General features: G+C 42.5%; 1 protein-coding gene across 1 annotated transcript; it reads right to left on the bottom strand.

The window, feature by feature from the left end:
- Positions 1–1,354: 1,354 nt before the first annotated feature.
- Positions 1,355–8,868, bottom strand: LOC104910645 (interferon regulatory factor 2). The gene is made up of 4 exons (XM_010709774.3): positions 8,811–8,868; positions 8,249–8,413; positions 3,952–3,998; positions 1,355–2,702 (listed from the first exon to the last, which is right to left on the bottom strand). The coding sequence occupies exons 1-4, from the start codon at positions 8,866–8,868 to the stop codon at positions 2,391–2,393; spliced, it is 582 nt and encodes a 193-aa protein (XP_010708076.3). The 3' UTR covers positions 1,355–2,390.
- Between the last annotated feature and the right edge of the window lie 3,254 nt (positions 8,869–12,122).

Raw genomic sequence — 12,122 nt, 5'->3', positions numbered from 1 at the left:
AAAACTACATAGCACTGAAGATTGTTGGGTGAAGAAGAGTTTGGTCTCCCCTGCAAGAAAGACTTGGTTTGACATGGTTTTGGGTAACCTAGTCCAAGATTCTGCTTTCAACAAGTCAGACCCAATGTGCCCTAGGGATTTTTCCGCCCTAGTTCTTCTGTGATCTTATGAAGTCACTGACTAACAAACAGCATCTGACCATCTTAAAAGGGGCGGGGAGATGCTACAGAACAACCTCTCTACTCAGATCACCGGTTTGGTAAGACGAAATTGCAAGTTTCATGCAGACTTGTGATGAAATTTGAAATTGTAGTATCAGCTTAAGACCATAGAAACATTCTACTAGCCAGAACCTGAGCCTTTTAAATAGCCCATTAACACATCTTCCTCTGATACAGCCAATTTTGTGTCCATTACTGCTCATTAGACAAATATATGCAATACTCTATATGTACTCAACAGTTGAGATAACCACACTTGAACACTTTGTGTGAAGCTTACAGTGCTTCATAGGATCAATGGCATGGCTTGTCCACTACCACCATGCAGACCTGCAAGCTGCTACACACGCTCCATTAGATACAGATTGAGGGAAGATTTAGATTGGATGTCTGTGGGAAGTTTTGCACAGAGAGAGTGGTGATGTGCTGCCCAGAAGACTGCCCAGAAAGGCTGTGGATGTCCCATCCCCGGAGGTGTCTAAGGCCAGATGGATGGGCCCTGAGCAGCCAGATCTGGGACTCGATCTAGCAGTTGGCAATGCTGTCAGCAGCAGGGGAACTTGGAACTAGACTGTCTTTGAGCTCCCTTCCAACCCAAGCCATCCTATGATTCACCCAAACCAAAGAAATCAGAATTTGCCATCACGCAGCAGATATTGAAAGACTTGAAGAATGTTTGCTTCGAGTATTTACTTGACTTCTGATTCATTCCACTAACAAGAAACTACTGTTGAAACAAGTAAACTGAGAACAAACTAAATAGTTATCTACCAGGAATGGGGCAAGCTCAGCTGAGCCCACACTAGACTGCAGATGAACATCCCCAAGTTCCCTTCCATGAAATGCCTTCCTCAAAGCTAAACTATGCAATAGCATGAGGTTCTGCAGTTCCCAACCTGTGCACGTGAGACCAAACTTGAGCTGGCTGCCATTAAGTGCTAGTTCCTCTTTCCACCTCAAGATGTCTCGAGCAGAGAACTTCCCACTCTGTCAGATGAGCACTGCAGAAATTGTAAAGGTGGCTCATGCTAATAGTTCACTCTGAGCTGTCATATCCACCTATCAAACACCCATGCCATCTGGGGCTTCTGAAAGATTAAAAAAAGAGAGACAAACAAGAGGATTATTAAAAATTTAACTATATACCATATTTATTATCAATCCACAGGATAATCTGATTGCTACATGAGCTCATAAAAGCTATTTCACCTTTACAAAATTAAAAAAAAAAATGTGCCACAAGGATGTAATAACTGCTGATAACCAAGGATTGAATCTTAAAATTATAAATTTGCTGTAGAAAAGATTAAAAAAAATTATATTCACTTTAGAATTTTATTTTGAATAAAATATTCCCCTGTATAAAAAATAAAAAAGCTTGCTCTGGTTAGAATTAGAGTATTCTTTTTTTTAAATCTGGGAATTTGCATAACATCTCTGTAATAGTTTTTTTGTTTTTTTTTTTTCCCCTATTGTACCACGCGGCATTCAAGCATAGCAGATTAGAAAACAAACACGAGAAAAGCAGTCTTAAAATGTATGAAATCCACATGGAAAGTTTTAACTTTCTTTCCTTTCCACTATTCTTTAGAGACACTTTAGCAAGAATAGCCTTGGAAAAGAATACAGGTAGGGAGTGACCTTCAATGTGCCATTAAGTAGAGCAAGGTAATAAAAGGCCTTTTGTAAGTGCTTTCTTAATAAGGTGCAGAAGCAGACTGCAACGTTGCTAGTACTGCACTATGTACAATATTCACAATAGATTTTTTCTTATTTAAAAATATTCCAGCTAGTTCACATTTTCTCTTCCATTCTGAGGCTTTCAGTTCCATCACAGCCTTGACAGCAAGAAGCGCAGCAGCACCACTTCCCTTGTGGTCAGTTGGTCCTCTTATGAAACACTGGAACCTGCAAGTGGGCCAAAGTTCTTGTTTTATTTTCCTACGTAGCAACCCTGCAAGTCCACCTGGGTTCAGATGTACACACTGACGGCTGGAGTCCTGAGTTAAAAACACTCCGGCACTGGAGTCAGACACAGCAATGTTTTATATTGCCAAGGCTTTCTTTACCTTAGATTTGTCTAATGTGCGTCAAGGGATGAACCTCTCCTAGAGAAACGTAAAATACAAAACCAAACAAAACAAAGCTAAAAAACACACTGTCAAAGGCTTAGCAGCTCTTGACTCTTGACTGGGTGATGTCTGACGTTTTCTTGATGACGCTAGCCCGTGTCTCGCGGTCTGGCCGGCTGCTGCTAGTGGAGGCTGTGGACACTACTTGTGGCAGAGGGATGTCTGGGAAAGGGGGCCAGGAGCTGTTGTAAGGCAGCGGGCAGCTTTCTTCTTTGATGGTGACCTGGAGGTCAGGCTTGTTGGCTACAAAAGTAGCCATGCTGGGAAGCATATGAGAAGTGTTCCGCATTCCCAGATTGCTGAGATATTGTTTGCCTTCAATGTTTTTCTTCTGCCAATGAAGTCGTCCCTATGAAGGGGGAGGAAGAAGAAGGAAAGACTCCGTGAGTGAACGCACTTTGCAAACAGCTCCCAGTAGTAAGATGAAGACAGAAATATGCACAAATTGCACAGGAGTTACCCCATCTCTAAAAGCCTGAGTCACCAGCAGCTGGCTTTGAATGTCTTTGCTTTCTGTCAATTCTCCCTTTATAAGTCCTGTGTCTAAACCCTGGTGGCTCTCCAGCATTCAAGACACTCTGCCCATTCTTCTCATGGAAAATAAAGACCTTATACACAGTATGCTATTGGCAAAATTGGACACAGGTGACCTAAAACTCAAGAGCTTCAAATGGAAGTCTCCTCCATTACTGGGGAGGGCTGGCACAGAGACTCAAAAGCTCTGTCATCAGAGGTAAGGCTGCCAGGAAAACCCCTTGGCAGCATGTTCACCCATCACAGGGATGAGGTCTGATAAGGAAACATGAGCATCCTGTCCTTTCACCATCACACATGCTGCAGTGGCACATCTTGTCAAAGGAGGGTCCCCACTGGGTTAGGGGAAAAGGCGAACCCCCACCTCAGCCACCACTGGTGCAGCAGTTGGGGCATTTCCACACTTTTCTCTCTTCCTTGTGACACAAACTCTCACAGGTATTATTTTCACAGGCTTATTTTCCACCTGCTCATGGAAGTAGGAACAGTCCTCTGGTACAGAGCAGAGGAATAAACACTATTATAACCATGCAGACAGAAGGTAGCTCTTGCTGTGTGCTAACTCAGTCTTGCCTGCTCGGGAAAGCTTTTGACCTCACACACCTCAAACATTCAAGTTGTATTTCTATCACACGTGTAAGCGTTTCCTCCAATTGTATGAGTTCACATGCCATTTAAGGAAAACAAAGCAAGTGTGTATCAGCTGAGATAATGTCAATGCAGCGTACACATGCACGTGTGTGCATGACAAGATTCAACAGTTTGCTCCATATTGACAAACCAGCTGACACTGTTGATGGCTCTGCAGAGTATTTTCTCATGAAAATCAATTTCCTTGTAGCTTCAACAGATGAGGAAGAATGAACTTGCGGAGATATCTGTTCTGCTTGAAAATCATCCCAATATTTGTCTCCCCTGAAGCTTCCTACTTTTTCTTTCTTCCCCAGCTATTAAACACGAATGCTCCCCTAGCAGACAGTTGCAAACGAAGAAGTGGAAAGAATACCTCAGGATGCTATTTTGAAATCTTGCTCCAAAGCATTAAAAATCCAGAAAACACTTACCTCTGCATTTTCTTCATCGCTTGGAACGCTGTCGGTCGTTTCACTTTCTGTCAAATAAAACAGAAGCAAAAATGAAACCCAAGTAATTTTATCTACAGTAACAATATCCAGCTCAAGAGGCATGATCCACTTCATAGAAGTACAAGCAAACAGAGCCAAGCCAAACAATCAGAAAAGAATAGTAAACCATGAATCCCCTGTAAAGTAATCTAAGGGCCAGACAACACTGCATCTTTGAACTATTTGAGTAAATTCATATGGTTATCACGGTTAATATGGATACACTCTGGAACAGACTGCAACAGAGGTGGAAGAAGCAGGTCAGTGTTTTACTGCTCAACTTCTGGGTAGAGAGAGACTCCTGCCGGTGGGGAATACCCCCTCTTCCCCTTTCTTGGTAGCTTGAGGCCAGTTATGAGCAAAGTCCTGTGCAAATCCTTATTTTTATCTCCCTGCAAATCGTCAACAACATCACCCTAGAGGAGATAAGCGTGGTTTTGTTTCATAAACTGTTATCTCAGTTTGCCACCTCAAGACTTCGTTATCAGTTCCTGCACTTTATGACTGCTGTTACACTTTGCTCTTATTTCAGTTTTGCCCTGCCTCCCACTCTATTCCTCATCCTTCTGCCCAACACTCCAGCACAGAGAAATGCAATTACCTCCTGCACCACAGCAGGGCAGCCCCAGCAAACCCATCTCCAAACAGAGCACAGAGACACACACATACCAGCCGCCACTCCTCTGCACTGGGGGACAGGGCCACAGCCCCAGGAGGATGACCACCCTCCTGCAGCTCAGCCCTTGCTTGCAGAAGAGCCTGAGCCCCACTGTATTTTCAAGCCCTCTAGGTGGCCCTGCTAGAGCAGGGGGTAGGACCGCATGACTTCCCTGCATGTCTCCAGAAAGACTGGAAACTCCCTGCTCTTCCCCAGAGACTCAGCTAGGGACCAGGTTTAGGCAAAGGGCCATAAACTCATGGGCTCAGTTGTTCTTTCAGATGCAAGGATCTAAACTGCACTCAAAGTCCTTCTGAAATAAGTAAGCAGACAGCTCAGGTGCTAAACACCATTAACTTCCATAGCTGGCACCTTGCCTACTCCAGAGTCCCAGCCACAACATGCAGCAAGGCAGAGGATCTAACTGTGAAGCCCTATGAAGTTAACACTCTGCAGGGCTCCTCATTCACTGGCACAGGTATAGAGAGATGTGACAACATGACAAAGTTGGCTAATTAAGCCAGAGTAGGAGGGAGGGAAAGGGGAAGGAGAAGCAGAAAGTAATCTATACAAAAGGAGAAATGGTCCCGGAGACGGTCAATAGGAGGAATCCACACAGAGACGAGAAACAGATATTCCTTGACATGAAGAAGCATGTGGCAACAGAAAATAGTGATGCAGATGGAAAGGAATCCATCCTTGATGTTTATACATAACAAGATGCTGAGCAAGAGAGAGCACTATAGTTAGTAAAAGCCATGGAAGCTAGCCACTCTGGTATGGAAACTTAGAGAGGTCATTTGAATCAGGAAGGTTATTTGAATCAGTGTCAAGATGAGGTTGACTAAAAAAATGGATTTCATAGACGTCAGTGGAAATATGAGGAAACTCATAAGGGCCAGAAATATCATTTGCCCGTGTAACCTCAGAAAGGAACTAGAGGGGTTTTTGAAATAAAGCAGATTTATGTAGGACAGCTGATACCTACGGCTACTTTTTTTGTTGTTATTTCAGAAGAGCTAAACTAAGTGCTCCTGTGCAGCTGTTATGATCATCCTCTTTCCTGCCACTCAGTGGTACCACCTGACAGAATAGGCAACTGCACTTGGCAGAGCCATAAGGGCAGGTTTAGGACTCCGTATCTGTATGGTTTTGTGTGTAACAAGATAAAGCTAGAAACATCACAAGAATGACCCATAAATGTCATTCTCATAATGTCAAACCCTGTGGTGAAAAAAGTTAAATTTTTTCTCATACCCAGTTGGACCAAGTTCTATTGCTTTGATTTCTGCCTTTTACTTCTCATTATGCACCACCATGAAAGAGCCTCACTCAACCTTCTCAATAACACTCCAGACTGAACAAGCCCTGTCCCTCAGCATCTCCTCACAGAGAATGAATGCTTCAACCCCTCATCACGCTGGCAGCCTTTTCCTACATTTGCTTTGTTTGTGTCTTTCTTTGACTACGGACTCAAAACTGGACCCAGTACACTGGAAGCAGTGTGACTTAGCACTGAGTAGAGGGAGATGATCACTTGCCTAGATCTACTAGCCATGCTCCTGAAGGCTGTGGCTTTCTCTGCAGCCAGGGTGCTTTGCTGGCTCATGTCATAGAATCATAGAATCACAGGGTTGGAAAGGACCTACAGGATCATCTAGTTCAACCGTCCTCCCATTACCATTACTTCCACCAGCTACTAAAGCATATCTCGTAGCTCCTCATCCAGACGCCTCTTGAACACTGCCAGGGACGGCGACTCCACCACTTCCCTGGGCAGCCCATTCCTAAGCCTGACCACTCTTACTACCACCCTCTTTCTGCAGAGCTACTCCGGATCCCACTCGCCCCAGACTGAATCACTGCAAAGGGTTCTTTCTTCCCAGGCACGGGACTTTGCATCTGTCCTTGCTGAACTGGTTGAAATTGGTGATCTCAAAGGTCTTTTCCAACCTAGACGATTTTATGATTTTGCTGACATTGTAAGATTCCTGTTGGCCCATTCCTGCAGCTTCTCTAGGTCTCTCCAGATGGTAGCCCTGCCTTCAGGCATACTGATGGTGTCCTCTATTTGTTGTCTACTTTAAATTTAGCAAGCATGCACTCCGCCACCTCTTCTGCTCACTGATGAAGGTATCAAAAAGGACTGGTGACTTCTGTCTGCATTCCAAGAGCTTAGATCCTTTAGCTGAGATTAAAAAAAAGCATCACTGTTGCTTTTACACAGCCAGGAACAGTTTTGCAAGAAGCATTTGGAACAAGGACAAATGTTTCAAAGGCCCTGTCTCCCACCGCTAGTAAATTAAAGCACCCCTCCCTATGCTATGCAAAGCCCTTTTAAACGCTCTGACCATTACAGACTAAACACATGGGGAAGCATGACCGTATATCAACATTTCAGACTAACATTGGAGGTTATTCAACAGAATATCATAATACTCACCCAGACCCAAAGATAAAAAATCCTACATACATATTTTATAAAAATGCATCTGGAAGTAATTCAGCTTAATGAGTCAAAGGCAAAACCATGTATAAAATAATAAATTGCAGTGGGAACAATTAATTCTCAAGTTTGCCTAAAAAGATGACATTTCTGTTTTTGCCTCTGTCTCCTGAAGCTTGCAAGTTAGCAACACACTAAAAAAGGAAGGACAGGTTGGATATGAAACTTTTTCTACTTTCAAACATGGTTTTGCCCTGTTTCCTACAGAAATAAGGCTTGTATGACTGCAGGAACTCTATGGTGTGCCCATGCGTACATTTGTGTTTGTTCTCCCCTAACAGCTTCTGAACATATTGTCAGCCTTGGATAAGGGATAAATAAGGGCCAAGACTCTTAACTTTCTACCAATTTTATGAAAATAAGGGGCCAGATAACAACAAGAAACCATTAGCACCCTGACTCAGGGGAAAGCTTGTTATCTCTCCCTTTTTTAAATATCAGAGAATCCAGATGGGAGACAGACGTTGGAAACCAGACTTCCACAGACCCCTTCTTATCAGTCACTACATGGCTGTTCTGGTCTGCAGACTATTTGTAACAAGACAGATCCACGCCCTCCTAGGGCCTTCAGATTCACATTTGCATTACATATCATTAATGCAGCCTTCAGCACTCTGTATCCACTATGGTAAGCACCATGGAAACATACAGCAGAGATTATGACCTTTTATCTTTAAAAGATCAGGCTGCCAGGGGGGCACAATATATTTGCAGCACATCACTTGTACCACTGAAAATGTCTCTCTAATAAAAGATGAAAAGGCCTCTCTACATTACATCCAAAAAGGTTCTTTTTCCATTAGTCACAGGCTAAAAACTGCAGCTTATATTTCCATCCTCAGCTCTTCTGAGCTGTTTCCCAACGTAAAATTAATATACAGGACCATGAGTTTTTGAGTTAAAAATACAGAAGCCAGCAGAACAGATATGACTGAATCTGTATCTGTGCCAGCTGCTCTTAAAGAGCCTGCTATTCCCCAGAGACCCCTGCCTCTGGACTTGGCACTCCCTAGCAGTTCAGTGTCTTTTGAGCATTTCTTAAAAAGAACATGAAGAAACATGAGGATGCTTACCTGCGTAGGACGAGACAGGGGAGATCTGTAGGGGGTACAACTGGCTCATGCTGAGAGGCTGTTCATCACTTTCTGTTGTCACCTCTACTACCTGGCAAACATCTGGAGGATTGGCAACTATCACCTGCTCCTCGCTGCTGCCATCAAGGTGCGGCTGTCCTACAACTTGGAGTTAGAACAAAAAAATCAATTACTCATAATACATCAACTCTGCTGAATCTCTAACAGCATGCTCCAAGGACAAGCTTGGTATTTGAGTGAACTGGAATCTTTAACACAGCCTCAGCACCTTCTTCCACATCCACCACCTGCTTTCAATGGGACTTCTACAGGAAAACTGTGTGATTTATTAAATTTCCACTACCTTCAAAGAAATTTCTTTTCCACTTGTGACAACTGAGAATGCCTAACTCTTTCCTGGCTTTCACTCAAAATGCCCTTGAGCCCACCCCAACACACAAGATACCCTGACACTTTCCTAGGGAACACCAAAGCCACATTCCTTCCTCACCAGGACATACAGACCGTGGCAATCTCTCTTAATCTGGGAAAGCATCCTCACCTAGTAAACTGCCAACATCCCATTGCATCTGGATGCTTTCACATTGATTACGCTCCATGAGAGCAAATAAGTCAGAACTGGTACACAAAAAACTGCCCTCACAGTCATGTAAAACTGGTGAAAAGGCAATTAATAAATGACATGTCCAAAAAAATATTTCTCCAATTAGAGGCTTATTGTCACTGACACTTGCAATGTCAGTGATGGCATGTAGAAAATCATAGCTGAACCTATACTCTGTAGTCCCTGTGGTCCATGACTGACACTACTGTCTAGTTAGTTACTGACATGTTTTTTCTATCCCCCTCTTGGAAAGTAATATTTAATTCTAAAGTAACATTTTTACTTCTACAAAGTAAAGGTACCATGGATGCTTTGCAAACACCCCAAAGCGCTCTGCAGGCACCAGCTGTGCTACAGATCACCCTTCTGAAATGGAGGAATAAACTTAGAAGTTACTCAGCAAAGAAGTACATAGGTAAAAGCCAATATCTCAGTTCTCTGGAGCTGCTAGAGACAATTCCCCATCTTGTACAACTCCCCTTTTGGTCCCAGCAATATGAACACATGACAACTGCATTAATCTGGCACTGAGCTAAAAGCCAGATCAGAACAGCGAGAAGGTGAGGAGCCCTGGAATGGCTAACCTGAATCCACAGCTGTCTGAGAGAAAAGGAAAGACTATCCATAATCCTTCACTGCACCATAACGCATCAAAAGGAACAATTTTCACACAGGCAAATTCCTATCGACTTCAACAATAGTTTGGGAAGATTTTATGCCAGAGGAACTGGTCCAGATTTATTTGCATGCTGTGAACTGTTGTTAGTCTTAAAAACTGTACAGCAATAAATGCTTATTTTAAGTTTTACGCAGCAAGTTATGACCTTTCAGGCACCAGCAGCCCATCCCACTTGGCAATGTCATTCCAGAAGTGGCCAATACTGGATGTTTCAAGGAAAAGTCACAGTTAATTCACCAAGCTTATGGTACTGAATTATTAGAAATTCAGGCAGCTTTTTTTTTTTTATTTTTTTTACCAGAACCCACAATGAAGAAAAATGTAGCAAATGAAGCACAGCACATCTTGAAATTCTTCAGTTAAGTGACCTAAGCACTCTGATTACTAATTTATAAAGGACAGATGTGTCTTTTCTTGGATGAACTCAAATAAATATGCATGAATGCACAATCCACTCCTGTCTTCTACCTTTTGGGCAAAGTTAGAGCACAACGTTTTCAAAAAGAAAAGTGACAGGGTTTTCTCCCAGGGAAAAGCTTAGTGAAATGCCAACCAACTACTACAAACTCCCTGAACCTGGCTATGTAGTCTATGAGACAATTCCAACATACAAAAGAGGATATACATACCTGATAGCCTTTTTTTTTTTTTTTTCAGTTGGATCACTACAATTATTACCATTTTGTTCCCGATATTTTGTTTTGAAAACATCTGCTTTACATTGGGGTGCTGGGGGTCAGGAGCACACACACACAGAGTTAATTTTTATCCACAAGAAGCCAGTATTGTGCAACCTTTTCAGGATAAGAGCAGGCCGTCTGCAGCGTTTTATCTTTCTCCTCAATACCTGGAGAATTCTTACCCCGTCCAAGAGATAAGTTTAGTGCAGCAAAACATACTGCTCATTTGGGCAATATGCCACCGCTCTCCTTTGAGCTGCACGTACATCAGAAACAGTGCAGGTGCTGTTTGTCTTTTCTCCCCTCCAGCTGACTTCTGTCCTTTCTGCAGAATTTATCTATTTTACCCTTTCTCCCCTGTTTATATTAAATACTGGCTTGGAGTACTAAATAAGGACTTCTCTCTTCAGTTTGGATAAGCAGCACACTTGCCTAGCCATTAATTAAACAATGTTGGATCACAGTTATCCACTCAAACCTTGCTGTCATACCCCTGAAAATGGATACCGGGCCTATTCATAAGAGCAAAGGGAAAAAACAAACCCCTAACTGGAGATATCTCTTGTGAGCCCAAAGGAAAACAAAAGCCCTTCAAGGGCCATTCAGTTCTGCTCCTCTCTTGGTTTCCACGTTAGACCTTTCAACAATTCTTATATCCCCTTATGGGTCCTGTTCTGTAAATTACTGAGATCTTCCAAGGTGCAACATGGATTCATCTCCCACTAAAATCGAACAGGAGTTCAGGATACGCTGCACTGTAGAAAAATGAGCTGTTCCAGTAAAATGACTCTCTTGTATGTTTGTGGATTTTGGGAACACCAGGTACATTGCAAAGGCTGCTGTTAATTGATCTCTGTTTAACTTGAAGGTTATACAATAAAAACTGAAGTGTAGGAAGCTTCCTCCTTGGGGCTGCATATCAGCCTTGCTGTATTTCAGATCTGGATTTGAATCAGTCATTATATGTAATTCATTTTAGTGTAATTCCTTCAAGTTATAAAGCTCTCTGTAACAGTATGAACAAATTCATTTCCTAAAACTCTTACAAAGAAAGAACTGATTAAGTAATCTTCCATGAAAAGAAAAAAAAAAAAACCACACTCATGAACTCCTCAAGCATGGAAGTGTTTGTGGGAATGACTTAACACAGAGCCCTGTGACATAAAAAAATGGTGGAAAAGAATAGTCAGTGCATGCAATTACTGCCATCTTCAAAAAAGAAGATCAATATATTTTTCAAGCACTTTTTTCTCGTATGTAGAACTCCAGAGAAAATAGTATATGGGTCACATTTCTAGGAGCTCTCACTGCAGTGACAACCTCAGCCCCAAAAGAGCTGTCAAAACCAGCCCAATTATTCCACCAAGGGCCAATCACTCACATTCTGAGATGACATACAATTCCTGATGAACCTGTTTCTAAATACAGACTTCACTGATCTTTCTTCTTAGCTCTCTAACGTTAAGAATTAACCCAACATTAAAAAAAAACAACCAAACAAGTTCTTCTATTGCATCTTTTTGTTTAAACTCACAAACAAAATGTAATCCTGTATAAAACTGTTTTTTGAGGAAAGGGAAATTATCTCCCAGCTTCAGCATAACCTCCCATGGACACTGAGTAGCTCCTTACAGCAGAGAGCTATACTGTGCAGAAAGCTGATGTCAGGGAAAGCCACCTGAAGAAGTTCCTACATGCTTTGCTCTCAGAGAAACAGCCATGCTGCAGTAGTGCTGCTCGCCATCACTGCAGAGTGGTGGGGCAGACCTGCAGGCAGGACCTCGTGCAGCTTAGGTTAACAAAAAATACATAGACACAATTATACCTGGGTTCTTCTCCGAAGTGCACAGAGCTGCAGAAAGATGAGTTTGAAGCAGTCAAAAGTTTTCT

The sequence above is a fragment of the Meleagris gallopavo genome, chromosome 4 (genome assembly GCF_000146605.3).
Source record: "Meleagris gallopavo isolate NT-WF06-2002-E0010 breed Aviagen turkey brand Nicholas breeding stock chromosome 4, Turkey_5.1, whole genome shotgun sequence".
Lineage (NCBI taxonomy): Eukaryota > Metazoa > Chordata > Aves > Galliformes > Phasianidae > Meleagris > Meleagris gallopavo.
Note: the sequence above shows the minus strand (reverse complement) of the source record. Positions and strands in the feature narration are given on the sequence as shown.

Coding starts and splice junctions, on each gene's coding strand:
- LOC104910645 (XM_010709774.3), bottom strand. CDS start 8,868: ATGGAGCGTAATCAATGTGAAAGCATCCAGATGCAATGGGATGTTGGC. Junction 8,414..8,810: donor GGATGTTGGCAGTTTACTAG/GTGAGGATGCTT, acceptor TCTAACTCCAAG/TTGTAGGACAGCCGCACCTT. Junction 2,703..3,951: donor GCGATGAAGAAAATGCAGAG/GTAAGTGTTTTC, acceptor CCCCCTTCATAG/GGACGACTTCATTGGCAGAA.